General features: G+C 44.0%; 1 protein-coding gene across 3 annotated transcripts in view; it reads right to left on the bottom strand.

Annotated features, from left to right (window-relative positions):
- Positions 1–22,488, bottom strand: part of PIK3AP1 (phosphoinositide-3-kinase adaptor protein 1) — a 93,935-nt gene extending 71,447 nt beyond the window's left edge. For all 3 annotated transcript variants that reach the window (XM_069980481.1, XM_069980482.1, XM_069980483.1), the window contains exon 1: positions 22,152–22,488. In XM_069980481.1, coding sequence (XP_069836582.1) covers positions 22,152–22,164 — 13 coding nt within the window. In that variant the 5' untranslated portion in view covers positions 22,165–22,488. The remainder of the gene's footprint in view (positions 1–22,151) is intronic.
- Between the last annotated feature and the right edge of the window lie 4,293 nt (positions 22,489–26,781).

Raw genomic sequence — 26,781 nt, 5'->3', positions numbered from 1 at the left:
CACAACATACATACACAACTTTGCTGCCACCACCCTATCGATTACGTTACTGGGGAGACAGGGAACCCCAAGAGTGTTCCACTCGTAAGCAGACACACCCACACGGTAGAGTAAGACAATCGGTCATACACATGCACTCTTCACGGAGCTAACTAGTTTGTTGAGGCTACAAAACAAACCATCAAACTTTTAGGTTTAATGCATTAAAATGGACAGTACTTGGTTACAAAAAGAAGGTTAACCCCTTCACGTCAGCCATCTGTATATATACGTTCCTATTGCACATGCCCCGTGCAGTAGGAATGTACATATACGTTCCTGACTGACAGGGGCTTTGTGATGAGAATGGGATCGCTGCAAGGACAGCGATCCCGCTCTCATCTGTGTACAGCACCGGAGATAATGAGGATCAGCAGCGATTCCGCAGTTGACCCCCATTAACGGCGGTCACTAATGGGCCGGTGCCACCGCTGTATTTCATCTCCCCCCACCGTGAATCCACGGTGGGGGGAGATGAAATAAGTGAAAATCAGACCCCAGATCAGCCCCCTAGTGCCCCAGTCACTAACCCCCCCTCCCGCGGCGGCCATCGGATCCAAGATGGCCGCCGCGATCACTGTGAACAGACTAATGTCTGTTCACAGTGATCAAAAAAGAAAAATGAATGAAAGCCCCATGCTCTCCGCCACCGGAGGTAGCGGAGAGCATGGGGCAGTCATCGGGACCCCCCCTGTGGGGTCCCGGTACAAGCGATCAGCGGTATATACTATATACCGCTGATCGCTTGTGCCATGTGCCGCCGGCACTTTTTATCCCCTGTCACCATGAATGATTGGTGACAGGGGATAAAAAGTGATGTCCCCCCCACCCCCCAAGTCGCCCCCCACCCCCCCTGTCACCCCCGTCCCCCAGTCACCCCCCCCCCCCTTCCCCATATACTCACCTGCTCCTGGAGCTCCTTCCTCTTCCGTGTCCTGGCTGGTTATGAAGTGTGCATGCGCTCCACAACCAGCCAAGCTCTGAAAATTTTAAGTGACAGAGACAAATTTGGTCTCTGTCACTGAACTATGATTACTGTGATAGAAAATATCACAGTAATCATAGTAATACAGTGAACATGAATGTATAAAGTACAAAAAGTGACAAACATACAAAAAAATAAAACACACACTTTTTATTATAGTAATAATTACAGTTTACTCCCAAATTACCCCTAACCCCCCCCAGATTACCCGTAACCACCGCAGGTTGCCCGTAACCACCGCACGTTGCCCATAACCACCCCAGGTTGTCCGTAATCACGTCAGATTGCACGTAACCCCCCAGATTACCCGCAACCACCGCACGTTGCCCATAACCACCGCACGTTGCCCGTAACCACCGCAGGTTGCCCGTAACCACCGCACGTTGCAAGTAACCACCGCACATTGCCAGTAACCACCGCACGTTGCCAGTGACCCCCTCCAGATTGTCCGTTATCACCCCAGATTGCCTGTAACCACCCCAAATTACATGTAACCACCCCAGATTAGCTATAAGCACTTCACTCTATCCGTAACAATTCTAGATTGTCTGTAACCCCCCCAGGTTGCCCGTAACCACCCCAGGTTGCCCGTAATCATGCCAGATTACATGTAACCCCCCAGATTGCACGCAACCACCGCAGGTTGCCTCTGACCACCGCACCTTGCCTCTGACCACCGCACGTCGCCTCTGACCACCGCACGTCGCCTCTGACCACCGCACGTCGCCTTTGACCACCGCACGTCGCCTATGACCACCGCACGTCGCCTATGACCACCGCACGTCGCCTATGACCACCGCACCTTGCATCTGACCACCGCACCTTGCCTCTGAACACTGCACCTTGCCTCTAACCACCCCAAATTGCCAGTGACCCCCTCCAGATTGCCCGTAACCACGCCAGATTACAGGTACCCACCTCTGATTACCTATTAGCACTTCAGTTTATCCGTGACCACAGCAGGTTGCCTGTAACCACCTCAGATTGTCTGTAACCACCCCAGATTGTCCGTAACCACCCCAGATTGTCCGTAACCACCCCAGATTGTCCGTAACCACCCCACGTTGCCTGTAACCACAGCAGGTTGTCCGTATTCACCCCACGTTGCCCGTAACCACCCCAGGTTGCCTCTAACCACCCCAGGTTGCCTCTAACCACACCAGGTTGCCTGTAACCACCCCAGGTTGTCGTAACCACAGCAGGTTGCCTGTGACCACCCCATGTTGACCGTATCCACCCCAGATTATCCATAACCACCCCAGATTACCCGTAACCACCTCAGACTGCCCGTAACCACCCCAGATTACCCGTAATCACCCCAGACTGCCCGTAACCACCTCAGACTGCCCGTAACCACCTCTAGATTACCCGGAACCACCCCAGACTGTCCGTAACCACCCCACATTACCTGTAATCTAATTTTTTTTATTGTATTTTAGTAACTGCGCTATTCTTATAACTGTTACTAGCTGCGGTTTTGCTCCAGCAAATTGGCGCTCCTTCCCTTCTGAGCCCTGCTGTGTGCCCATACAGTGGTTTATGCCCACATATGGGGTACCGTTGTACTCAGGAGAACCTGCGTTACAGATTTTGGGGTACGTTTTTTCTCCTGTTCCTTGTGAAATTTAGAAATTTCAAACTAAACCAACATATTTTTGGAAAAATTCAAGTTTTTCATTTTTACTGGCCAATTTTGAATACTTTCCTCTAATACCTGTGGGGCCAAAATGCTCATCCTACCCCAAGATGAATTCTTTGAGGGGTGTACTTTCCGAAATGGGGTGACTTTTGGGGGGATTCTATTCTGTAGATATTACAGGGGCTCTGCAAACGCACCTGGTGCTCAGAAACTTCTTCAGAAAAATCTGCAGAGAAAATGCTAATTGGCGCTCCTTCCCTTCTGAGCCCCGCTGTGTGCCCATACAGTGGTTTATGCCCACATATGGGGTACCGTTCTACTCAGAAGAACCTGCGTTACAGATTTTGGGGTGAATTTTCTCTCCTGTTCCTCGTGAAATTGAGAAATTTCAAACTAAAGGAACATATTATTGGAAAAATTCAAGTTTTTCATTTTTACTGTCTACTTTTGAATACTTTCCTCTAATACCTGTGGGGTCAAAATGCTCACCACACACCAAGATGAATTCTTTGAGGGGTGCACTTTCCGAAATGGGGTGACTTATGGCGAGATTTTACTCCGCTGGCACTACAGGGGCACTGCAAACCCACCTGGCGCTCTGGAACTTCTTCAGCAAAATCTGCATTGAAAAAGCTTATTGGCGCTCCTTCCCTTCTGAGCCCTGATGTGTGCCCATACAGTGGTTTATACCGACATATGAGGTACCTTTTTACTCAGGAGAACCTGCGTTACAAATTTTGGGGTACTTTTTTTCTCTTGTTCCTCGTGAAATTGAGAAATTTCAAACTAAAGGAACATATTATTGGAAAAATTCGAGTTTTTCATTTTTACTGTCTACTTTTGAATACTTTCCTCTAATACCTGTGGGGTCAAAATGCTCACCACACCCCAAAATGAATTCTTTGAGGGGTGCACTTTCCAAAATGGGGTGACTTATGGCGAGATTTTACTCTGCGGACACTACAGGGGCTCTGCAAACACACCTGGCGCTCAGAAACTTCTTCAGCAAAATCTGCATTGAAAAAGCTAATTGGCGCTCCTTTCCTTCTGAGCCCTGCTGTGTGCCCATGCAGTGGTTTATGCTCACATATGAGGTACCTTTTTACTCAAGAGAACCTGTGTTACAAATTTTGGGGTACTTTTTTTCTCTTTTTCCTCGTGAAATTGAAAAATTTCAAACTAAACGAACATATTATTGGAAAAAATTTGAGTTTTTCATTTTTACTGTCTAATTTTGAATATTTTTGTCTAACACCTGTGGGGTCAAATTGCTCATCCTACCCGAAGATGAATTCTTTGAGGGGTGTACTTTCCAAAATGGGGTGATTTATGGGTTTTTTTCTCTCTGCTGACACTACAGGGGCTCTGCAAATGCACCTGGCGCTTGGAAACTTCTTCAGCAAAATCTGCAATGGAAAAGCTAATTGGCGCTCCTTCCCTTCTGAGCCCCGCTGTGTGCCCATGCAGTGGTTTACGCCCACATATGGGGTACTGTAGTACTCAAGAGAACCCGTGTTACAAATTTTGGGGTGCTTTTTCTCTCATGTTCCTTTTGAAAATGAGAAACTTTAATCTAAATGTATATATTATTGGAAAATTTAAATTTTTCATTTTTTTACGGCCTAATGGTGAATACTTTCCTCCAGCCCCTGTAGGGTTAAAATGCTCATTATACCCCTAGATTAATTCTTTAAGGTGTCTAGTTTCCAAAATGGGGTCACTTATGGGGGTTTCCAGTATACAAATCTCCTAAATCAACTTAAAATAAGAACTGGTCCCTAAAAAAATCAGTTTTGGAAACTTTCACGAAAATGTGGTAATTTGCTGATAAATTTCTAAGCCCCGTAACACCCTAAAAAAGTAAAATATGTTTATGAAATGAAGCCAGAATAAAGAGGACATATTGGTAATGTGACTTAGTAACTAATTTATGTAATACAACTTTCTTTTTTTAGAAGCAGAGAATTTCAAAGTTCATAAAATGCTAATTTTTTCAATTTTTCATGATATTTTGATGTTTTTCACAAAAAACACACAAAGTAGTGACCAAATTTTGCCACTAATATAAAGTGCCATATGTGACGAAAAAACAATCTCAGAATCGCTAGCATACGTTAAAGCATCACTGAGCTATAAGCGCATAAAGTGAGATAGGTCAGATTTTGAAAAATGAGCCTGGTCTTTTAGGTGCAAATAGGCTTGGTCTTGAAGGGGTTAACAAAAGACATACAGACACTGCAAACAATGAAAACAAAAAGGATAAAATAAGAAAGTTCAAATACTTTGCACAGGGATGCGTTGTATAGGTTCTTCTTTCCCAGGGGATTTGGGCTTAGAAAGTGGTGCACAAACCATTTTGATTGGATTCCCAACTTTGTGACAATTACTTGTTTCCTAGGTCTCACTTTTATGTAAGACCTGAAAGGGTTGGCCTAAGGGACGTCACCTGACATCTCTCACTCTGCCCCTCTGGGCAAGGGAAATTTTGGCAGCACATCTATGACATCTATGTTCACACTGCAGGTTGCACGCTGCTTGTGGCTTAAGTACAGACAAAAAACAAAAGGTGCAACAGCAACCCACAGGTGTAAGGGCTTACCGTATTCAACATTAGCCACAATCTAGCCAATCTAGCCACAATCTACTCCACCATCTCCTTTACAGCTCCGTGCTTATTGCCCCTTGCAGAGAGCCTTTTAATCTTTTACAAAGGGTAAACAGATGGCCTGACTCCAAGCTAAGGGTACTATTACACCGAACGATAGTCGGCCAAATTGGCCCGATTCGGCCGATTATCGCTCCATGTAATAAATACAACGATCAGCCGATGACAGCGATCATCGGCTGATCGTTGATATAGGTTTGGACCTATTTTCGTCAGGCGCCGACCGCGCACCGCTACGTGTAATAGCGGTGCATGGCCGGCGACTGACGATATACATTACCTATCCACGCTCCAGGGCTGCTGCTGCGGTCTTCTTCTCCCCGGGTCCTGTGCGCTCTAGCTTCAGAGTGGACTGTCAGCTGACAGGCCGCGGCGGTCCCGGCCTGTGATTGGCTGAGCGGCCTGTCAGCTGACAGGCCACTCTGAAGTTAGAGCGCACGGGACCCGTGGAAAAGAAGACCACAGCAGCAGTCCTGGAACGTGGATAGGTAATGTATATAGTTAAGCAAGGGCTACAAGGACATCAGTAACAATGTCCCTGCAGCCCTTGTTTAACGATTATCGGGCTGTTTAATAGGGCCAGTAAACGAGCGACGATCTAGCAGATGGCTGCTCGTTTACAGGTATTATCGGGCCCCCATCGGCCCATGTAATACCACCCTAATCAATAAGTCCATATCATTAACTTGGATCAGCTATGGGCCTGCTCAATCTATAAAATATCAATTACGATCAATAAAATATCCACTGCATCAATACATATAAAACACACCACACATAAAACCACTTTGCATATTTATGAATAGGGACAGGGCTGTCCATATTCCTCCCAGGAGGGTTGAATACAAATGTATGGAATTAATGCAAGTTGATCAAAACCTTTAAATATGTTTAAGGGCTAAATAAGGTTCAGGAGGTAAGTGTTTTCATAAGAAATAGAACACAAGAACAAGAGGACACAGTGAGAGGTTAGTTGGGGTAAAGATCAAGAGCAACATGAAAAAATATTACTTTACTGAAAGAGTAGTAGATGGTTGGAACAAATGTCCAGCAGATGTGGTAGGTAAATCTACAATAAATGAATGTAAACCTGCCTGGGATATATATATCCTAAGATAATAAGGGATATAAATTGAAAATAAAATAAAAGATAAAATAAAACAAAGATACAAAAAACATGGTGGAATTAAATAACAAAACGAAGAAAGAAAGGAAAAGAGTTATGGCGTGACTTTTATTTAGCGACTATTTGGTCCCGATCACATATGACCCAAAACCACATGAAAGGATAAACTGAAAGGTGGATGACATGCCCTATTTTAGTGTCTGCACCAAAATGTGTTTATCCTATTTCTCGTTCTTGCTGGGCTCTAGGGTGACATTGTTGTCCTGCTGTAGGAAAGCATCCTTTATAGCATAACATTCAGTTTTATGCACCCAGAGTAACAAGAGAACAGTTTCTCTTTCAGTGACTTCCTGTCATAAAGAATGAAGGAAAGATCACCTTATGGCTCCCGTTTTGTGTCTCCGTAAACGGACCTCAAAGGCAGCAGAAAGCAAAGCTTGTCCTAGTTCATCCAGGTGCAGGTGTGGAGGAGTGTAAATCTGTGGCAAAGAGTACTGGGGCTGTAACATTGAGGTGCTGTGACTGTCACCTTATGGGGTGCTATGGCCATTACTTAAAGCGACTCTGTACTCACAATCTGACCCCCCAAACCACTTGTGCCTTTGGATAACTGCTTTTAATCCAAGATCTGTCCTGCGGTCCGTTCGCCAGGTGATGCAGTTATTGTCATAAAGATAACTCTGTATCCTCCAGCGCTGTGTCTAACGGCCGGGGCTTAGATTTGTATATGCATTAGGCTGGCACATCCTCTCTGTCCTTCCTCCCCATCCCTCCTCCTCACTAGGAATGCTCCAGGCAGATTGCTTCCTATTCCCCACCTGTGTGTATAATGAACATGGGCTGGATCGTTAATACACTTGTGCAAAGCTCAAACAGCAGTAAATGTTCCTGGATCATTCCTAATGATGAGGAGGGTGGTGAGGAAGGACGGAGAGGTGGTGCCAGCCTAATGCATATACAAATGTAAGCCCCGGTCGTTAGACACAGAGCTGCTGGATTAAAACTTGTTTTTATGACAATAACTGCATCCCCTGCTGAAAGGACCCCAGGACAGATCTTGGATTAAAAGCAGCTATCTGAAGGTACAAGTGGTTTGGGGGGGACAAATTGTGGGCACAGAGTCGCTTTAAAGGGCTGTAGGGTGGTCTTACATTCGAGAAAAGTGGCTGACCTTCAGTAGTTGTTACTTCAAGGGACACTCTGGCTATCTTTATAAGACACAGTTCTATAGTTCAATGGTACTGCCTGCATTCAGCCAGGGCCAGAACAAGGAGCTGGCATACACAGTGTCTTGTGCCTCTTCTGTAAATCTTATGCTGCAGCAAAGCAGATTTCTGCAAGGGGAAATAGGAAAGCCTTGACCTCTTTAAAGGTTTTTTTCTTATCTATTGGGATCTTGTTTGGCTTTTTGTTGGTTTTGTATTCTGTCAGTATATGTTTTAACACTTACTGACAGAATACAAAACCAACAAGCAGTGCTGTATAGATGAGCTATGGATGTAGGTATGTTTTTTTTTTTAAACCTCAGCTAAATGTAATGTTCAACCCTTCAATGGGGGAACAAACAGTTCTGCAGGAAATCACCAATTTGCTTTGCTCTTTTGGGGTTTGGGAAGAAGTAATTTGAGTTGAATTTTATTTTAAGAAGGAATCTTCAGGACACTCGTAAGTATGCAAATTATATTTTTCCTTTTACCTAGCCGACCTATTCTAAACAAGATGACCTACAATGTTGGACATGATTGACTAAATAGAAAGAACGGTTTATCAGCCTGCATGTTTTTGGTAGTATTGTGGTTTAACATGTAACACCTTGGCTGTTGTTAAACGCTTATCACTTGTAGGTGGTAGTATGTAGAACAGGATGCAATGGGGGTGGATAGCTATGTGATAAAACTTGTATAATTGTGAATATTAAGGCTAGGTTCACATGCACAATAAAATAATGTGCCACATAAAAGGCTATGGGAAAATGTATTTTACTGTGTGTGAACCTAGCCTTAAAGGAGAAGTCCAGCGGATTATAAAATCCTGCACCCAGCAGGGGGGGAATTGATTACAAGCACTACCTCTCCCCGTGCCCGTGGTGAGCGGCGGGACCAGCTACAGTACCCCCGCCGGAAGGCATTTTCCCCCAAGTTGGGATGATGTCACGACTCGGGAGAAAAAAGGCCTCTCCTGGCTCATGGACTAACCGCTCAGCCAATCAGTGACTGGAGCAGCCTCTCGCCTCAGTCACTAACTGGCTGAGTAGCCAGTCCATCGGCCGGGTCGTGATGTGTCAGGTATTTATTTGTTCATTGCTAACCTATTTAGGGAATTAGAAGTACATGTGATCCCTGATACACAAAAGGTTCAATTTCCATCAGATTCGAGCTGCAAAGATTGTGCTTTACTTAATCCTGAAAATTTGCACTTTTCATTCTGACCACTAAGCCTAAAGTTTGAGAGTTCATGTTCTGTGCAGATTACAGTAATAGGTAACACCAGTAGATAATACATCTATTCACAATGGGAGAGGATTGGAGCTCAATCTCCCCTGCTATTTGAATGACATGCACAGGTCACAAAGCAATCCCAGAATTATATCCAATTTTAGTGAATAGCCTTTTGCTACCATAACTATGGGGTTTGCTATAAAGTACAGTGGTGCCTTGGATTACGAGCATAATTCGTTCCGGGACTGTGCTTGTAATCCAAATCCACTTTTATACCAAAGCAAATTTTCCCATAAGTAATCAGTGATATGCAGACAATTGGTTCCAAGCCCCCAAAATAATGATTTATTATTCTGAATAACATGTGAAACAGATGAAACAAACATTCAGAAACAGCAGAATATGTGATTTTATAAGTTACTGTACAGGAGAGGATGGGAAACACAAGGGCTAACAGAGACTGCAGGGAGCATGAAGGAATGAGCAGGACAGATGTGGGCACATACATGCAGCACTCTGTCTGGGGAGAGAGGGGTTACAGCTATGGAGAGATTACCTCCACAGTCCTGTCCCCTGATGTGAGCCCCAGCCTGAAGTGAATCTGCTATGATTTGGAAGGTGAGGGAGACTTCCTGGGTCACATTACAGTGCTGTAGACCCCGCTGTGCAGACCATGCCCCTCCCCCACTCCCCCTCCCACCCAGTGCAGGGAGCTCTTAAACCAAAGCAATGCTCTTAAACCAAGTCACAATTTTGAAAAACTGGGAGCTCTTAAACCAAAACGTTCTCAATCCAAGTTACTCTTAAACCAAGGTACCACTGTGTATCTATAAATGTTGGTAAGAAAAAAAAAACAGCAAGACAAGATGTGAGGAACAGGTCATGGACACACAGAATACACAGACTAGGTGAAGCCCTGACCCTGCTCCCACCAACTGTCCCTGCCTTATGGGAACCCGACTCCCTAACAGGCCGGCCCCAACCTGAAGACTGCAACTGCTATAGAATCAGTGCAAACACACAACATAGACAAGACAAACGAAATACACAGTAATAGAGAGGTCAGCAAGCCAGGTCAATAACTATCAGGCAATGAAGTACAAAGTCAGTGGTCAGAGGGATAGTCAGGAGAACAAGAGCCAAGGTCTAGTAACAAGGTTTTAGACAAAGTAAATAGCAAGAGATAGCTAGCTTAGTCCCTCCAAATAAAGGCTATAGCAGGCAACTAGAACATGGTGGGGGTAGTAGTTACATAGGGGATGAAGTCCTGTACCAAGAAAGAGATTGAAGCCGGGACTCCAGAACCAAATCTGACTGTCAGAAAAAGCCTGTCAGTCAGGAATCAAGTGCAAGGTGATAAATGGCTCAGGACGAGCGCTACTGCAGCTGATGCCAGCTCCTGACGCTGTCTTTAATCAGTAAAAAATCAAATCAAGGTGACACATTCACTTTAAGGGTGCGTTCACACCTACAGGATCCGTAGCAGATCTGCAAAAGATCCGCAGCAGATTTGATGATGCAGATTTGATGCTGTGTTCAGTTATTTAAATGAAATCTGCTGCGGATCTGCAGCAGAAAATACGCTGCGGATCCGGTAAGTGTGAACGTACCCTAAGGGGTTGTTATTATAGAGCATGGTTCAGTACCACCTATCATTTCTGAAAGTGACTAACAAGCTAGAAAAGGTTAGGGATCTCGGTTAGACAGTGACTACATTCCATGTCACTCATCATACAGCATTCCACAAAGAAGTTCATACACGTAGTCTAACAAGGGGGGGCTCATGCAATATCATGTAATATCTGAATAGGAAGTGCTTTTTTTACAGCGACATAAAGTATACTATTATAAACACATATGCTGTATGTGGCACAGAAATCTCACAGTTCATCCTCATGACGTCAATGAATGACTGAAAATAGGGAACTTCAGTATCATTCACTTATGTAATCCACTGAGGGAAAATGAGAGTGGTGAAACTGTAAAAACTGAAATTTCAGCAGGGGAAATCCTGGGAAATTTTATTAAAACAAATCTCTCCAGAAGCATGCTGTCATTCCAGCTGTATAGGGGGTATGGTTAGCACAATAGTTCGGCATCAAATATATACTGTAAACTAAGAGCTACACTTTAGTCAAACAGGGCAGTGTATGACATGAAAAATGTTAGCCACGTAGGATGAGATAATGTAAAGTAGGCGGTAGACATTGGCAACATTCTTCAACATTTAGTACACATAAACATAAAAAGCTAGGTGATCTAAGTTCAGCTCATAATAAACTCTGTGGTTCCTGGTCTTGCAGCTGTAATAAATTGTATTTAGAGATGAGTAAATCAGATTTATTTTGCTTTTAGTGGATAGGGGACAAGTAAGGTTTAATCGGAAAACCCCTTTAAGTGATTGTTATACAATTAGAGATGAGTAAATCAGATTCGTTTTGCTTCGTATGAAGAAAACTGATCTGTGCTCATCTCCCCAGGCTGCTGGCCTCATGCAGAGAGAGGATACCGCCCAAGGACCACCTGGAAAACATGGATACAGGTATGGCTGTATCCATGGTTTCCAGGTGGTCCGGGGCGTTATCCTCCTTCTGCAGGGCCTGAGAGATACAAGCGCATATCAGTTTTCTTCATATGAAGCAAAACTAATCTGATTTGTTCATCTCTAATTGTATACAAATCACTTAAAGGGGTTTTCCGATTAAAACGTACTCGTCCCCTATCCACATGTTAGGGGACAAGTAAGAGACTATTGGGGGTCTGACCTCTGAGCTCCCCCAACGATCTCCAGATCGGACCCCGGCTCCTTTGTTTTGAATAGAGCCAAGCGTTGGACATGACCCACAGCTCTTTTCATCCTCTATGGAGCCGCTGGAAAGAGTTGAATACAGCACTCACTGAGGGGGGGCACTGAGGTCAGACCCCCTGAGATCTCTTACTTCTCCCCTATCCTGTGTATAGGGGACAAGTAAGTTTTAATCAGAGAACCCCTTTAATAGAAGCCTTACCTTGAGCTTATTTACTTAGGTATTGCATCTCTGTTTTCAAAGGACAGGGCTGGCCTTAGAAGTGTGCAACCTGTGCAACCTGTGCAACCAAACAGGGCGCATCACCCGATCATTTAAAAGAGGGAACCATTGGGTGAACCAGGCAGTGCCCTCTTTTTAATGTCAGACTGGCCTACTAGAGGACAAGAAGATCCTCTAATGTGCCACGAAGTCTACATGGCCATCCAGGGAATCCAGGACACAGGTCCCGGATTCCCGCGTGAGCATCCCATTCAATTGTGTGTGCTCAGGCAGCCAGAACTTCTGACACAGGCAGCATCTCTGACGCAATGTCTGTGCTGGAAGATAGAAGCAGAGATGAGCGGGATGAGAGATGCTGCTGTGGTGGAGCGTTCTTGTTTCTGGTGTGCACAGAGGGGCAATACTAGGGGGGGGGGACTTCACAGGGGGCCACTGCTATGAGGGGACCATTACTATAAGGCAGGGGTGGGGAACCTACGGCCCGCGGGCCGCATCCGGCCCCTGAGACCTCCCGATGCGGCCCGCGGCTCCCCTGTAATGCGCGCTGCTCTGGAAGAGGAAGGAGCCAGCGCACACAGCATCCTCCTGTGTCTATGCCGGCTTCTTCCCCAGCAGAGCAGCGCGTCTTCAGTCTCCTGCGGGCCGTGCGTGATGACGTCAATTCATCGCGCGCCGCCTGCAGGAGAAGACCGGCACAGAGGACCTGGGACATGAGAGGACGTGGGAGAGAAGAGGACCTGGACAGCGTGGGAACGGAGGTAAGGTGAGTGGGATGTTTATTTTTTTTATTTGGGGGTTAAATAGGCTACCAGGGACATGACAGATGGGGGTTAACTAGTCCACCAGGGACATGACTGATGGGGGTTAACTAGGCTGCCAGGGACATGCCTGATGGGGGTTAACTAGTCCACCAGGGACATGACTGATGGGGGTTAACTAGTCCACCAGGGACATGACTGATGGGGGTTAACTAGTCCACCAGGGACATGACTGATGGGGGTTAACTAGTCCACCAGGGACATGACTGATGGCGGTTATTCAGGCTACCAGGGACATGACTGATGGGGGTTAACTAGTCCACCAGGGACATGACTGATGGGGGTTAACTAGTCCACCAGGGACATGCCTCATGGGGGTTAACTAGTCCACCAGGGACATGACTGATGGGGGTTAACTAGTCCACCAGGGACATGACTGATGGGGGTTAACTAGTCCACCAGGGACATGACTGATGGGGGTTAACTAGTCCACCAGGGACATGACTGATGGGGGTTAACTAGTCCACCAGGGACATGACTGATGGGGGTTAACTAGTCCACCAGGGACATGACTGATGGGGGTTATTTAGGCTACCAGGGACATGACTGATGGGGGTTAACTAGTCCACCAGGGACATGACTGATGGGGGTTAACTAGTCCACCAGGGACATGACTGATGGGGGTTATTTAGGCTACCAGGGACATGACTGATGGGGGTTATTTAGGCTACCAGGGACATGACTGATGGGGGTTAACTAGGCTACCAGGGACATGACTGATAGGGGGTTATTTAGGCTACCAGGGACATGACTTGGCTAGACTAGACTACAAGGGGCATCACTGGGGGTTAACTACAATAGCAGGGGCATCACTGGGGATTAACTACAATAGCAGGGGCACTAGGGGAACAATACTTTGCCCTGGGTGCTGCAAACCCACGCTACTAATTGCCGCGCATGGTATGCGGCCCTCAAATGATTTTATTAATGCCCGACCGGCCCTCGACATGGAAAAGGTTCCCCACCCCTGCTATAAGGGGAGCACATGAGGGCATTGCTATAAAGGGCTATTACTAAAAGGAGAGTACACGGGGGGCATTACTAAGAGGGGGTACACAGGGACCATTGCTACAAGGGAATTGCACAAAGGGCCATTATTATAGGGGATTGAACAGAGTGGTGGGCATCTACTATAGGGGACTGGGCAGAGAGGGGGTCTCTACCATGGAGAATACATAGAACATAGGCATCTACTATGAGGATTACACAGGGAGCCATATACTAAAGGGGGCTGCATGGGTGGCATTTACTATAAGGGACTGGACAGACAGGGGTGTCTTTACTATGGGGACTGGACAGAGAAGGAGGTCTATACTATGGGGGTATCTACTATGGGCACTGCACAAAGGGGTCCATTACCATAGGGGACTGCACTGAGGGGGCCATCAACTATAGGGGACAAGACAGAAAGTGGGACACCTACTATATAGAGGCTTCACAGAGGGGCCAAACTACTATATAGGGGCACAGGGGATCTAACTACTATATGTGTTAGAGCAAGGAGCCTAAATTCTGGACAGAGGATTCATGGTCAGGAGAAGACTTCAAGATGGCCCAGGCTGGATGGAGAGAAAAAGGAAAAGTGTAGAACTCTGATCAGAGAATACGCTCCCTGTGAGTGACTGGATGTAACTGCACTCTCAAGGTCTATAGTGGTAGTGATAGTAGTCATGGTGTGGCGGTATTATTTAGGTATTATATAGTATTATCATTGGTAATGTCCTTCTGTTTTGTTCATTAGTACTATGGAAGCAATATGTAATCACTGTATGGTGGTAATAATGTTATATCATAACTATGTATGTATTGGGGCACTTTGAGGACATTATACTGTGTGGACAATTAGGGTGGGTTCACATTAAGGAATTCTCGCGGATAAACTCCACGGAATTCCGTCGGCTGTATGCACGCTTTTCTGCCGGCTCCATAGACACAATTCCATGGTCCGGCTGATTACACATTCCGCCGAAAGAACTGACATGTCAATTCTTTCAGCGGAATGCCGAATCAGCCGGCCCATAGAATGGTGTCTATGGAGCCGGCGGAAAGGCACGCGTCCGTGAGCGCATACAGCCGGGGGAATTCAGCGGAGTTTATCCGTGAGAATTCCTCAATGTGAACCCACCCTTACAGTGTGTTCTTCAAGGGGTTAATGCGGGCACTAAAAAAAACTAGTAGTGCACTGCCTACATATACATGAGAGCACTTTGAGTACATTCTGGCCTCATATCCTGTTGATAAGGATAGGCAAGGACAGCAAAAACTAATAGAGTAATATCACAAATATTGATGATATACTGCCTACACAGTGATCAATCTGTGCTGTATAGAATGATAGATCAATGTCTGGTTAGTATTGTATCAATTACATTTTATCACTTTATTAAATTCTGATCAACATGGGTTCATATTGTCATCTACACAGTCAAGTCACATTATTATGACCACCAGATATCCAGAGTCACAAAAACATTCATCTAACCATAACGCTGCCACCACCAACCTGGGTCCTTTCAGCAATGGTCGCAGGGTGTTTGTTCTCTGATGTTTCTTACCTTATACACCAATGTCCATCCATTCAATGAAAATTTATGTGAAAGTGTAAGTATTTTCTGCCAAATCAACCTTGTTAGGGAGGTGCAGTGACTAGAGATGAGCAAAACAGATTCAATTTGCTTTGTACGAAGCAAAGCTGATTGGCGCTCATATCCCTAAGGCTGCCAGCTCGGTGCACAGGTGGGATAATGCGTGGGGGACCACCTGGAAAATGCCTGGAAAACATGGAATCAGTGACCATCAGTCTGCTTCGTAGCCCCAAACGCAGTAGGGTTCTTTGGAGGTAAACTGCTCTACTGTAATGTGTCTGTCCAACCTTGCACACCTTCGTTGCCAACATTCACTTCTTACATCCATGGAAAGTGGTGCTCCACAGTTTCCACGCCGCTATTTGTCCACTTATAATACACTTTCACCACAGCAGCACATGGACAAATCACAAACCGTCCAAAGTATATGAGGAAAAGAAGTTGCACTCACCAAAGCTGTCTTCACAATCTTTTATTTTTTCATACTAGAAAACCGGACATAGTGTGGACATATAGGGGGAGATTTATTAAACTGGTGTAAAGTAGAATTGTGTTAGTCGCCCCTAGCAACAAATCAGATTCCCCCTTTAATTTTTTTAAAGAATCTGTGAGGAAAGAAAAGAGGAATCTGATTGGTTGTTAGGGGCAACTGAGCCAATTCTACTTTACACCAGTTTGATAAATCTCCCCCATAGTTAGCAGATGCTAACAAACGGAGTGCTCACAGACTGTTTCGCGCACACATGCGCTTCAACGTTACGTTGCCCCTGTGGTGCCGCTATTTCCTTCTTTTCTTCTTTTTGTATTGTTTTTAGATCACAAACTGTGTTTTACAGATACCGCCACTCTTGATATGAAAGCCAATAATCATCCATTTTTGCAGTGATAAATTGTCCCTCTTACTCATGACAGCAACGAGGAATTTATGTGCAGGCAATCTATCACACACCTTATATACCTACCAAGTCAGCTCACGACACATGACTTCTTTCATGAGCTTAATGAAGCCTGAAGTCAAAAGTAGGAAGTGGTCATAATAACGTGTGTATCTATTCTGTGTTGTATAAAGGTTAATGTATGTAAATGAACAGTTGATAATATAATAAGATCAATTAAAGGGTTTCCTGTTTGTTTTACTACTAAAATAAAATCATATCCAGTTTATCTGCCGTAGTTAGATAGTAAAGACTATCCGTGACACATGCAATTTGCATATGATTTGCTTTATTAAATCCACCAATTCTTGTTGTGGGATTTTTATTTGCATTATATGAACATCAATTAGACAAACTATACTGACTATCTAGGAATGGGTAACATGGGTATAGGTTTTTTAGCTGTAATTTTTAAAAAAATTATATTTTAGAATTATTGTATGACAACCATAGGTATTCCACTATATTATTCCACTTAGTAGTTATACTTGGATGTGGCCTGCAAGTTCTTTTTCAGGGGTTATCAGCTGAATGAACATTTGCAGGAAAGTTTATTCCCGATAACTGACTCATGTATTGTTTCTCTATACCTTCTCTTTCCACATGGCATCACATTATAATGTTTGCTTTGGAACGTTGTATATTTCCATAAAGGAATCTATTGTGTAAAATCAGTATATATTTTATTAATGATTGATAGTCTGCCACATAATATGGCTGGGAATTTTATTCTGTTTCCTCAGCGTTTTCTAAAATAGCTATGACTATGACGATTCCGGGATTACTGAAGAAGAGGTCATTGTCTAATGTCTATTCATTCACAGCACGCCATGAAAAAGAAAGCATTGTTTCCTGGTCTGTAATATGATGTATACCTGCAAGTCATGTAACTTAAATAGCAAAGGGAATAATGTGAAGTTAAAGTAAATGCAACAGTTGGTAAGTATATACTTCAAGACAGCAGTCAAGGAAATATGTGTTTACCTAGAACAGCTATGGAAGCTTATGTGAATTTCTTGGGCCTTCGTTTTAGTTTTTTTAGCTGGCCATTGCTTAATTCTATTACGTTTCTACTAAAGGTGGGTTCACATTGAGAAATCCACACAGAGAAGCTCCAGCGGATTCCGTCCCTGCTCGCGGCAGCGTGCATATCCACCTGTGTCATAGACTCCATTCTATGCACAGGCGGATTCCGTCATCCACCGAAAGCATTGACATGTCAATTAATTTGGCGGACAGTGGAATCCGCCTGTGCATAGAGTAGAGTCTATGACACAGGCGGATATGCGCGCTGCCGCAAGCAGGGACGAGCGTGTGAACCCAACCTTATTCTAATACATTTCTTTTGGGGTTATCTCAAGATTTAAAGTTATCACTAGAAGTGGGTGACTGATTCAGCACAACACAAAGTCGGTCCAGATTTCACAAAGTTTGGATTTCTAAGAATCACAGCTTTTTATGGCTTGTTACTGTTATATTTTGTCCCCACTCCTGTAACCTGCATGGAGGTAAGTGGTGATGCTGTATGCATCTTAGCTTCTAGTCAATACATTCTCTAGCCCAAGCACTATACACCTGTCCCATGCTCACAATGTCCCAGACAGGGGCATTAACAAAACAGGAATCCCTTCCCCTGGATGGATGGAATCTGATCTGAATAAAATCTAATGGTGCTTTTACAGAGAGAGATTTATCTGACAGATCTTTGAAGCCAAAGCCAGGAACAGACTATAAACAGAGAACAGGTCATAAAGGAAAGACTGAGAATTCGCCTCCTTTCATATCCTGGCTTTGGCTTCAAAAATCTGTCAGATAAATCTCTCTGTGTAAATGCACCATTACACACAGGATAGGTAATTACTAACTGATTAGTTGGGATCTGTCTCCATTCACTACTCATTGAACTTATGAACATACAGCTACTCTGTGGTTTATCCAGCGAAACAAAAACATGGCCACTTTTGCACCCCTCTTGTCTCCAGTTTAGGTGCAGGTTTTGAAACTCAGTTCCATTGAAGTAAATGGAGTTTAATTGCAAACCACACCTGAGATGGAGACAAAAGTAGTACAAAAGTTGCCATGTTTTTGTAATGCTGGATAACCCTTTTAAAGTGACTGTACCCCCAGACCCAGGCTGAAGCACTGGAGGCGGGCCGACCCACCCCCAGTGGGAAGAAACCCCAGCCCCTTCATGACGTGACTCCATTAGAATCAATGGAACCCTATCATAGAGGGGCTAGGGTTTCCTCCCACTAAGGGTGGGTCGGCCCGACTCCAGTGCTTCAGCCTGGGCCTGGGATTGGTGGCCTAGCATGTTTTCTGCTCCATCCATTTACTTGGGGGGAGCCCTGCTTTCGTGATCATGGGAGTCCCAGCTTGTTATCCCCTATCCTGAATAAGTAATGTCTTTAAATCTTTATACATTGTGTGCATTAGACATCTGTCATTTTATTGACTTCAATGCATTGCAATGAAGTCAATTACATCGAAGCAATAATGAATGTCTTTTGAAATAGAAAAGCGGATGCCTTCTTTTTTTTTTTTTTTTTTACTTAATGTAAACATAGCCAGTATGCTGTGCATTGGTTACAGTGGTTTTTACATGTGCGTTTTCTCTATCTGTAATGAGTATGTTTCATGTATAGTTCCTCTTTCACACAAAGCCCTTTTTACTTTTTTTCCCTCTATTTATGGGCGCCCATGCTGGTTTAACCACTTCATACTTGACTCTAGGGCAGAAACGCTGCAGATTTTTTGCAGCCAAATCTACTATATTTTTAATCTGCAATGGCAAACTTACACCAAACCATGTGGATTTTGGTGTGGATGTATTGTGGATTTGCTATTGCAGTTTTTACCCACAATATGTGGATACTATTTCTAAGACCTTCATCCACAATGATGCTGCTGTAACTAATGGAGATATATGGAGCAATATAGTAATTGGGTGCAACAAGAAAAAGGCAACAAAATTATCAGAAATATTAGTTAGTTATAGGTAAAAGCAGAGAACGACGGCTGTAGCTGTTAAGGAAGTAGTCAAAGTAAATTGCCGCACGCATTAGATATTGCAGTACATATACAGGCTCAGCAAGTCCGTTTATTATATGTCTATTAGGGAGTTTGGCAAGATAGCTGACATATTATCTGTGGTAGCTGAAGAGTGTAGTGTTTGCTCTGTAATATGGGGACTACTTCTCTAATTTCCTAATACTAACTGTACCCAAGCTGACTGCAAGAGGAAGACATGGCACATGATAGATACAATAGTTATTACAGCCTAATATATTGTATTTATTAAAAAAAAAAATTATTTATGGCTATCGTCTACCCATTTCAGATCATCTTAAGGTTATAGGATGCTATTTGTCCTGTGTTGACCTGCTTGTTTGGATTGCCTTATGTTGGCCTCTTATTGCATTGCTTTAACCCTGCACTGCAACACACAGCAGCTTATAGTATTTCTTTAAATTATAAAGAGGCAATACAACACCAGCCACCTGAAGACACAAGATACGTTTTCATCTAACATTATTCTTGACATTTCTATTGCAGGGCTTATGGCATTCAACAAATTTATTCCAGGATCACACACTGTAAGACACAGAACGGCCGGTGTCTGTGAAGATCATCCCGGCTGCTTCTGCAGTACCGGCTGGATGAACTTCAATTCTATTAAATTGGGATGCAAGCACATCCAAGTGCGCCCACATCCCAATTCACTATTGCACACAATGGAAGTGCGGCTGGAGTGCGCTTTCCATTGTGTGAACGGCCAGTGTCAGTTTTTCGGATGGGATTACCTCTGACTGCAGAGCAACACAAAATTCCTATTAATCACGGCCATTGTTACAATGGCCTTAATTAATAGAAATGTCATGTTGTGTCAACGTAGACTTAATATGGCAGACTGAACCATTACTGAGCCAGCACTGTTCGTTCACTACAATCTGGCATGTACTGGGTAGATGAGATGAGCTGCTACAAGTAATTCAAGCTTTCAAGGTTGCCCTCAGCCAATAGCTCTTGGTTTTATGTAAATAAAACTTTATCATTGTATCAAGAAAGATTATGGAACTTAATGTTCTTGTTGTCAATAGATGAAAACATTAATCATCATAACACCCGTAGCACTCCTTATTGAGAAGTAGATATGAATCTATCCGGTGTAAATAATTCTCTGTGAGCTTAAGCAGTTGTCCAAACCGTTACCCATGATTTATCAGTGTAGGTAAGATATATCAGCCAGGAGTGCATGCTTATTCCAGCTACTTAGCAATCTGTTTTCTAGCATTAGGACCCAGAGACCATCTCCTTCTCTGGGCGGCTAATATCAGGAAGCTGTGGTAGGGTATATCAATATCCATCCCAGCTGTGCAGTTATAGTAACACAAGTGGATTTCCACCAGAGTGGGGATATAATACTGTCAGCGTCCCTGGCATTTATAACAAAAAAAATTTGGCTGCTTTCTGGCAAACAGTACTGGTAAACAGATGTATTAGCACATGTAAATGTCTCCTCTATTGAATAATTGTGATAGTATTGCTTTAAAATTGTTTTATGAACACAGCAGAAATAAAAAGAAAAAGAAAAAAACTATATAAAAATAATGTACCCCTGCTGATACGACATCATAGTCAATGGCATATGCTAAATATGGACATACTGGGTATCGATCAAATTACAGTATTTTAAAAGTTTTTTCCATTTTTTTCAATAGTTTTCATTTATTCTTTTTCTAATTTATTATTTATACATGTTTGGGATAACAGAAGGATAAACATGTCATGTGACCATCATACAAGTTAAGTTAACACTGTCCATGCATCTAACAGATAACTTTATTAGCAACATGGCAATATTGGCTGCCATGTTACTGACACAAGCCGTCATGTAACCAATCATCTAGTGGCAGACAGCTATTATTATTACTCTACTTTCCAGTTATCCCATGTATGTATTCTTTCTGGTGAGCCAGCATATGTATGCAATGTAGCCCAATTGGTTTCTAAATGCCAGGTTATGACATGCTGTGTTGGTAGTCACAGGACTGACATCATGTTTAGTCCTATTCAGTTAGCCCACGGATGCAATACACATCACTGATCACTTTACCAGACAGAGATCAATTACATTACTAAAGTTATAGGAGAAGAATTTTAAATATGTACATATTGTATGATTTCTTATTCCCTAAAAACATAATTAAAAAAGAATAGAACACCCTTTTAATCGGCACCGTCCTTCAAATAAAAAAAAACTTTAGGGACATGCCAAAAGTTTAGATCTGTTGGGGTCTGGGTATTTATACTACCACCGATTTCTATAACCAGTATGGAAAAGTATTTGCTAAATGCTTCCTCCCTCCATTTGTATTTCCATAGTACATCCATGCAGCAGGACAAGGAGATGAAGGAAGAAGTGTTCAGCCGCATGCTTCTCTCTGCTCTGAACACCCAAACGCCAACTGATCAAAACTTTTGACATGTCTCTAAGACACCATAAGGCTTTTTTTTACATCTGTATTGTACAGTAGGTTCCATTTGGAGCCTTCACAGCAGAGTCAGTCAAAAACCCAGGACAAAATAACGCAGCATGCAGCACTATATTGTCCAGTAAAATACCAGACACTGTGATGAAAATTTCATAGACCCCCATTACAAGGAATTTAGTCCATCAGGCACCATAGGTTGGCATATAAGGGATCTGGTACCATCATTAAATTCATTGTGCCGCTCCTATAATAAAGCGGACTAACAGAAACCATGATGGAAGACTCTGAGTGCGCTCTACAGCTGCTTGAGCTGAATGAAGAAAGAGGAACTTTTGAAGGAGGAAATATATGTTTTTTATAGAGAAAGATTTTACAGTAAACGAAACAAAGTACATACCCCTGGATGCCATTTTGGAAATTAAAGAAAAATCTTATCCTTTCAGATGAACTTCAGCAGTCTTCAAGGTGACATAATAATTATCCGTCTAGTAGCCCCAAGTTTAAACACCGTCATCCTGAATCTTCTCAGCCGTCCATGTGATGCTTGTGTTCGTCTCCTTGTATTATCCCAGTTCCACGTGCAGCGAGGCCCAGTCCAGTAGGGAGCCTATAACTGTGCAGGGTCTTGCTGGAGGAGAGTCAGTGGAATCTGGTATTGAAATGAAGCGCAGGCACCTGTTCTCAGTGCGAGCACATAGTTGTTACTGTAATACAGTACATAGTACACTTCCTGATTTTAACTCGTCCAATACTTCCTGCATTGAGACTCATAGGCAGCAGTGACAAACAAATTCTAAGCACAGCCCCCTCACCAAGAGAGCTGGAATTTCACCGACTGTTGATGGCCAAGTTTCGTTGGTACAGAAGACTAAACAAACCAGTATCGTTATATAGTCTCCAGTGAATCGAATACAAGAATAAAAGTAGAATTCAGGGCATTTCCCCATGAAATCAAAAAGAGGTATTCATCAGCAGTGCTTCAGGGGAGAATATGGTGTCACAATGAAGCGTTATATGGTGGCACATAATGTGATTCTGTATAGTGTGTACATCCGAGCTAACCTTTATGACTTCCCATAAATCGTATGGATAGCAGTTTCGCTTTTATGCAATTCCTTTATAGGAGTTCATCAATGTTGTAAAAATAAAGCAAATACAGTGGTGCCTTGAATTATGAGTATAATTCGTTCCGGGACCATGCTTGTAATCCAAATCATTCTAAAGCCAAAGCAAAAATTTCCCATAATTCCCATCATTGAAATGTAGACAATTGGTTCCACACCCCAAAAATAATCATTTTTTTAAATTCTGAATAACATGTAAAACAAATTATACAAACATTTAGAAACATCTGAATGTCATAGGTTACTGTACAGTATAGTAATCAGCATGTGGAGTATAATGTATAGTAACTGCATAAACCTGAAAAATAATAGCAGCAGTTTGTAGATACAGGATGGAACTGTAGATTCCCATAATTAGGGACGCTCTTAGGGGTGTGCGAGCAGTGCAGCCACACAGGACGCTGTGCACTCCCAGCAGGAAGGGGGCGCCACCTGCCTCCGATCCTCCTTTAATCTGTGCAGAAACTTTTTTCAGTGTAACTGCTCCTGTTACACACATAGGAAACATAATCAGAGGAGGTTGCAGAAGGAAGAGAGTCCCGGAAGGAAGGAGAGGAGGGCTTACTTTAAGTGCCTGTGTCTCTCTCTCTAGGGCAGGGGTCCCCAAACTACAGCTAGCGGGCCACCTGCGGCCCCCTGAGGCCATTTACCCGACCCCCCTCTCGGCACAGCAGCCTTGCTGAGAGACAGCAAGGTGAAAGCTCCTCTCCCCCGACATGTCACTGCAGTCTGGCACCATCCCCCACAGCATCTCCCAGCCCACAGATGCCCTAACCCCTGCCCCCCTTCCCATGGAGACGGATGAGCAGTGTGATCCTAAGCTCCACCTCCTCATGGGCAGAGACATCCTCCACTGCTACTTCTGTGTGGGTGAGTATGCATCTGTCTGTGTGTATGTCTGTGCATTAGTGGAGTGAGTGTGTGTGTGTTAGTGCTCATGTGTGGCTGAGGTAGAACAACAACTCCCAGCATGATCCTCTGTGGCTGTGATAGCACAACAACTCCCAGCATGATCCTGTGGCTGTGATAGAACTACAACTCCCAGCATGCTTATGTGTGACTGTGGTAGAAATATAACTCCTAGCATGCTCCTGTATGGCTTTGGTAGAACTACAACTCTCAGCATGATCCTGTGTGGCTGTGGTAGACAGGGCCAAGACAAAGGGTAGGCAGGGGTAGGCGATGGCTAGGGTGCCATCTGGTGGTTAATTACAGGGGGGAACGATTCACTCATCCGGCCTACGCCTCTGCGCAGCAGCCTTGCTAAGACACAGCAAAGAGAAAGCTCCTTTCCCCCAAGCATGTCCCTGCAGCCTGGCACCATCCCCCACACCCCACAGCCTCTCCGAGCCAACAACCCCCGCCCCCTCCCGACAGAGACAGATGAAGAGTATGATCCTCTGCCCAGGGAGAGTGTCACCCTTCACTGCTACTGCTGTGTGGGTGAGTATATGGGTGTGTGTGTGTGTGTGTGTGTGTGTGTGTTAGTGGAATGTGTGTGTGCTAATGGAGTGTGTGTGTGTTAGTGGAATGTGTGTGTGCTAATGGAGTGTGTGTGTGTGTGTGTTAGTGCTCATATATGGCTGAGGTAAAACTACAACTCCCAACATGCTCCTGTGTGGCTGTTATAGAACTACGACTCCCAGCACGATCCTGTCTGGCCTTAGTAGAACAACAACATCCAGCATGCACCTGTGTGGCTGTGGTAGAACTACAATTCCCAGCATCCTCCCGTGTGGCTGTGGTAGAACTGCAACTCTCAGCATGCTCCTGTGTGTATTTGGTGAAACAACAACTCCCAGCATGCTCCTGTGTGGCTGAGGTAGAACTGCAACTCCAAGCATGCTCCTGAGTGGCTGTGATAGAACAACAATTCCCAGCATGTGCCTGTGTGGCTGTGGTAGAACTACAACTCACAGCATGATCCTGTATGGCTGTGGTAGAACTACAACTCCCAACATGATCCTCTGTGACTGTGGTAGAACTACAATTCCCAGCATGATCTTGGGGCTCTGGTAGAACTACAGCTCCCGGCATGCTCCTATGTGGCTGTGGTAGAATTACAACTCCCAGCATGATCCTGTGGCTGTGGTAGAACTACAACTCCCAGCATGATCATGTGGCTGTGGTAGAACTACAACTTCCAACATGATCCTGTGTGGCTGTGGTAGAACTACAGCTCCTAGCATGCTTCTGTGTGGCTGTGGTGGAACTACAACTCCACCATCCTAAACCACCCTCAATTCTCCTCCCCTGGACCAGAGACAGATGAGCAGTATGATCCTCCACTCCACCTCCTCCTCATGGGCAGAGACAGTGTCTCGGTGTGGAAGCCATTGGCACCATCCTCCAGCTGCAATAGCTTTCCGCGGACCAGATATAGCAGCAGCATACAGTCCAGCCCTACACTGGTCTAAAAGAACAGAGAACTGGCCCCCTGTGTAAAAAGTTTAGGCAATCCTTCTCTAGGGTATATATGTGCCTACTTGTATGTGTATATGTGACTGTATGTGTGTCTGTGTTAGCAGGATGTGTATACTGTGTGCCTGTATGTGTCTGTGTAAACAGTATATACAGTGTGTGTCTGTATGCAGTGTCGGACTGGGGTACCTTGGGCCCACCAGGGAAATTGATTCTTGGGGCCCACCCAACATACGCAGACATAATTAGCGCCAAACCTTCCACGTTACTTTGCATAGAGCTGCGTATGTGACCAGCAATGCTAGTGCAGTGCCAGTCACTTATACAGTTGTTACTGATTTATGCAGTTGTGGTAAAACTGCACCATTTATGTAGAAACTTCAATGAAATTCCAACAATATTGCTGTAAAAACACATCAAAAATGTCACGTGTGAACACAGCCTTAGAAACATAGAAGATGAAGGAGAAAATGATGTAGTCTGCTTTTCTATTACAATCTCCAGCAGAAGAGACACATTTTTTAAAAATCTGTTTATAGAAGTCACAGATCAGTAAATTACTTCTAATGAAAAATCTTCAGTCTTCCAGTACTTATCAGCTGCTGTATGTCCTGCAGGAAGTGGTGTATTCTCTCCAGTCTGACACTCTCTGATGCCACCTCTGTCCATGTCAGGAACTGTCCAGAGAAGCAGCAAATCCCCATGGAAAACCTTTCCTGGACAGTTCCTGACATGGACAGAGGTGGCAGCAGAGAGCACTGTGTCAGTCTAGAGAGAATACACCACTTCCTGCAGAACATACAGCAGCTGGTAAGTATTGGAAGACTGGAGACTTTTAATTAGAATATACAAATTCGTATAACTTTCTCACACCTGTTAATTTGGAAAAAATATTTTTCACCAGAGTACCCCTTTAATGTCAATACAAAATGTCAGACAGACATGATTAAAAGTTTAATTGGTGTCAGGACTGAGACACCCAACACCCAAGTCTAATGGTGCATTTACACAGAAAGATTACCTGACAGATTATCTGCTCAAGATTTGAAGCCAAAGCCAGGAACAGACTATAAACAGAGATCAGGTCATAAAGGAAAGACTTCCTCTTTTCAAATCCATTTCTGGCTTTGACAGATTATCTGCCAAAGATTTGAAGCCAGATAATCTTTCTGTGTAAATGGACCCTAAGGAGCCTGGTTGCAATCTGGGCCATATAATAACATGTACTATATCGTATGGGTTCTGCTGATTACAGGAAACGAGCTTCATATAATATAGTGGAGACTGTGACCTGTAATCAGCCGGACTGCGCACAGGGTCTGGGAGTGATGCTTCACCTGGCTGTTACTATCATAGAGAGACCCCAACCAAGCTAAACCTCTCATATGTCAAAAGTTCCTTCAAATAACAGTTAACACTTTAAAGACTGCAAATATTCATAATGAATGGCTGAGCAGGTTGTCAGTGAGTCAGGACCAGGAG

Source organism: Dendropsophus ebraccatus, chromosome 8 (assembly GCF_027789765.1).
Source record: "Dendropsophus ebraccatus isolate aDenEbr1 chromosome 8, aDenEbr1.pat, whole genome shotgun sequence".
Lineage (NCBI taxonomy): Eukaryota > Metazoa > Chordata > Amphibia > Anura > Hylidae > Dendropsophus > Dendropsophus ebraccatus.
Note: the sequence above shows the minus strand (reverse complement) of the source record. Positions and strands in the feature narration are given on the sequence as shown.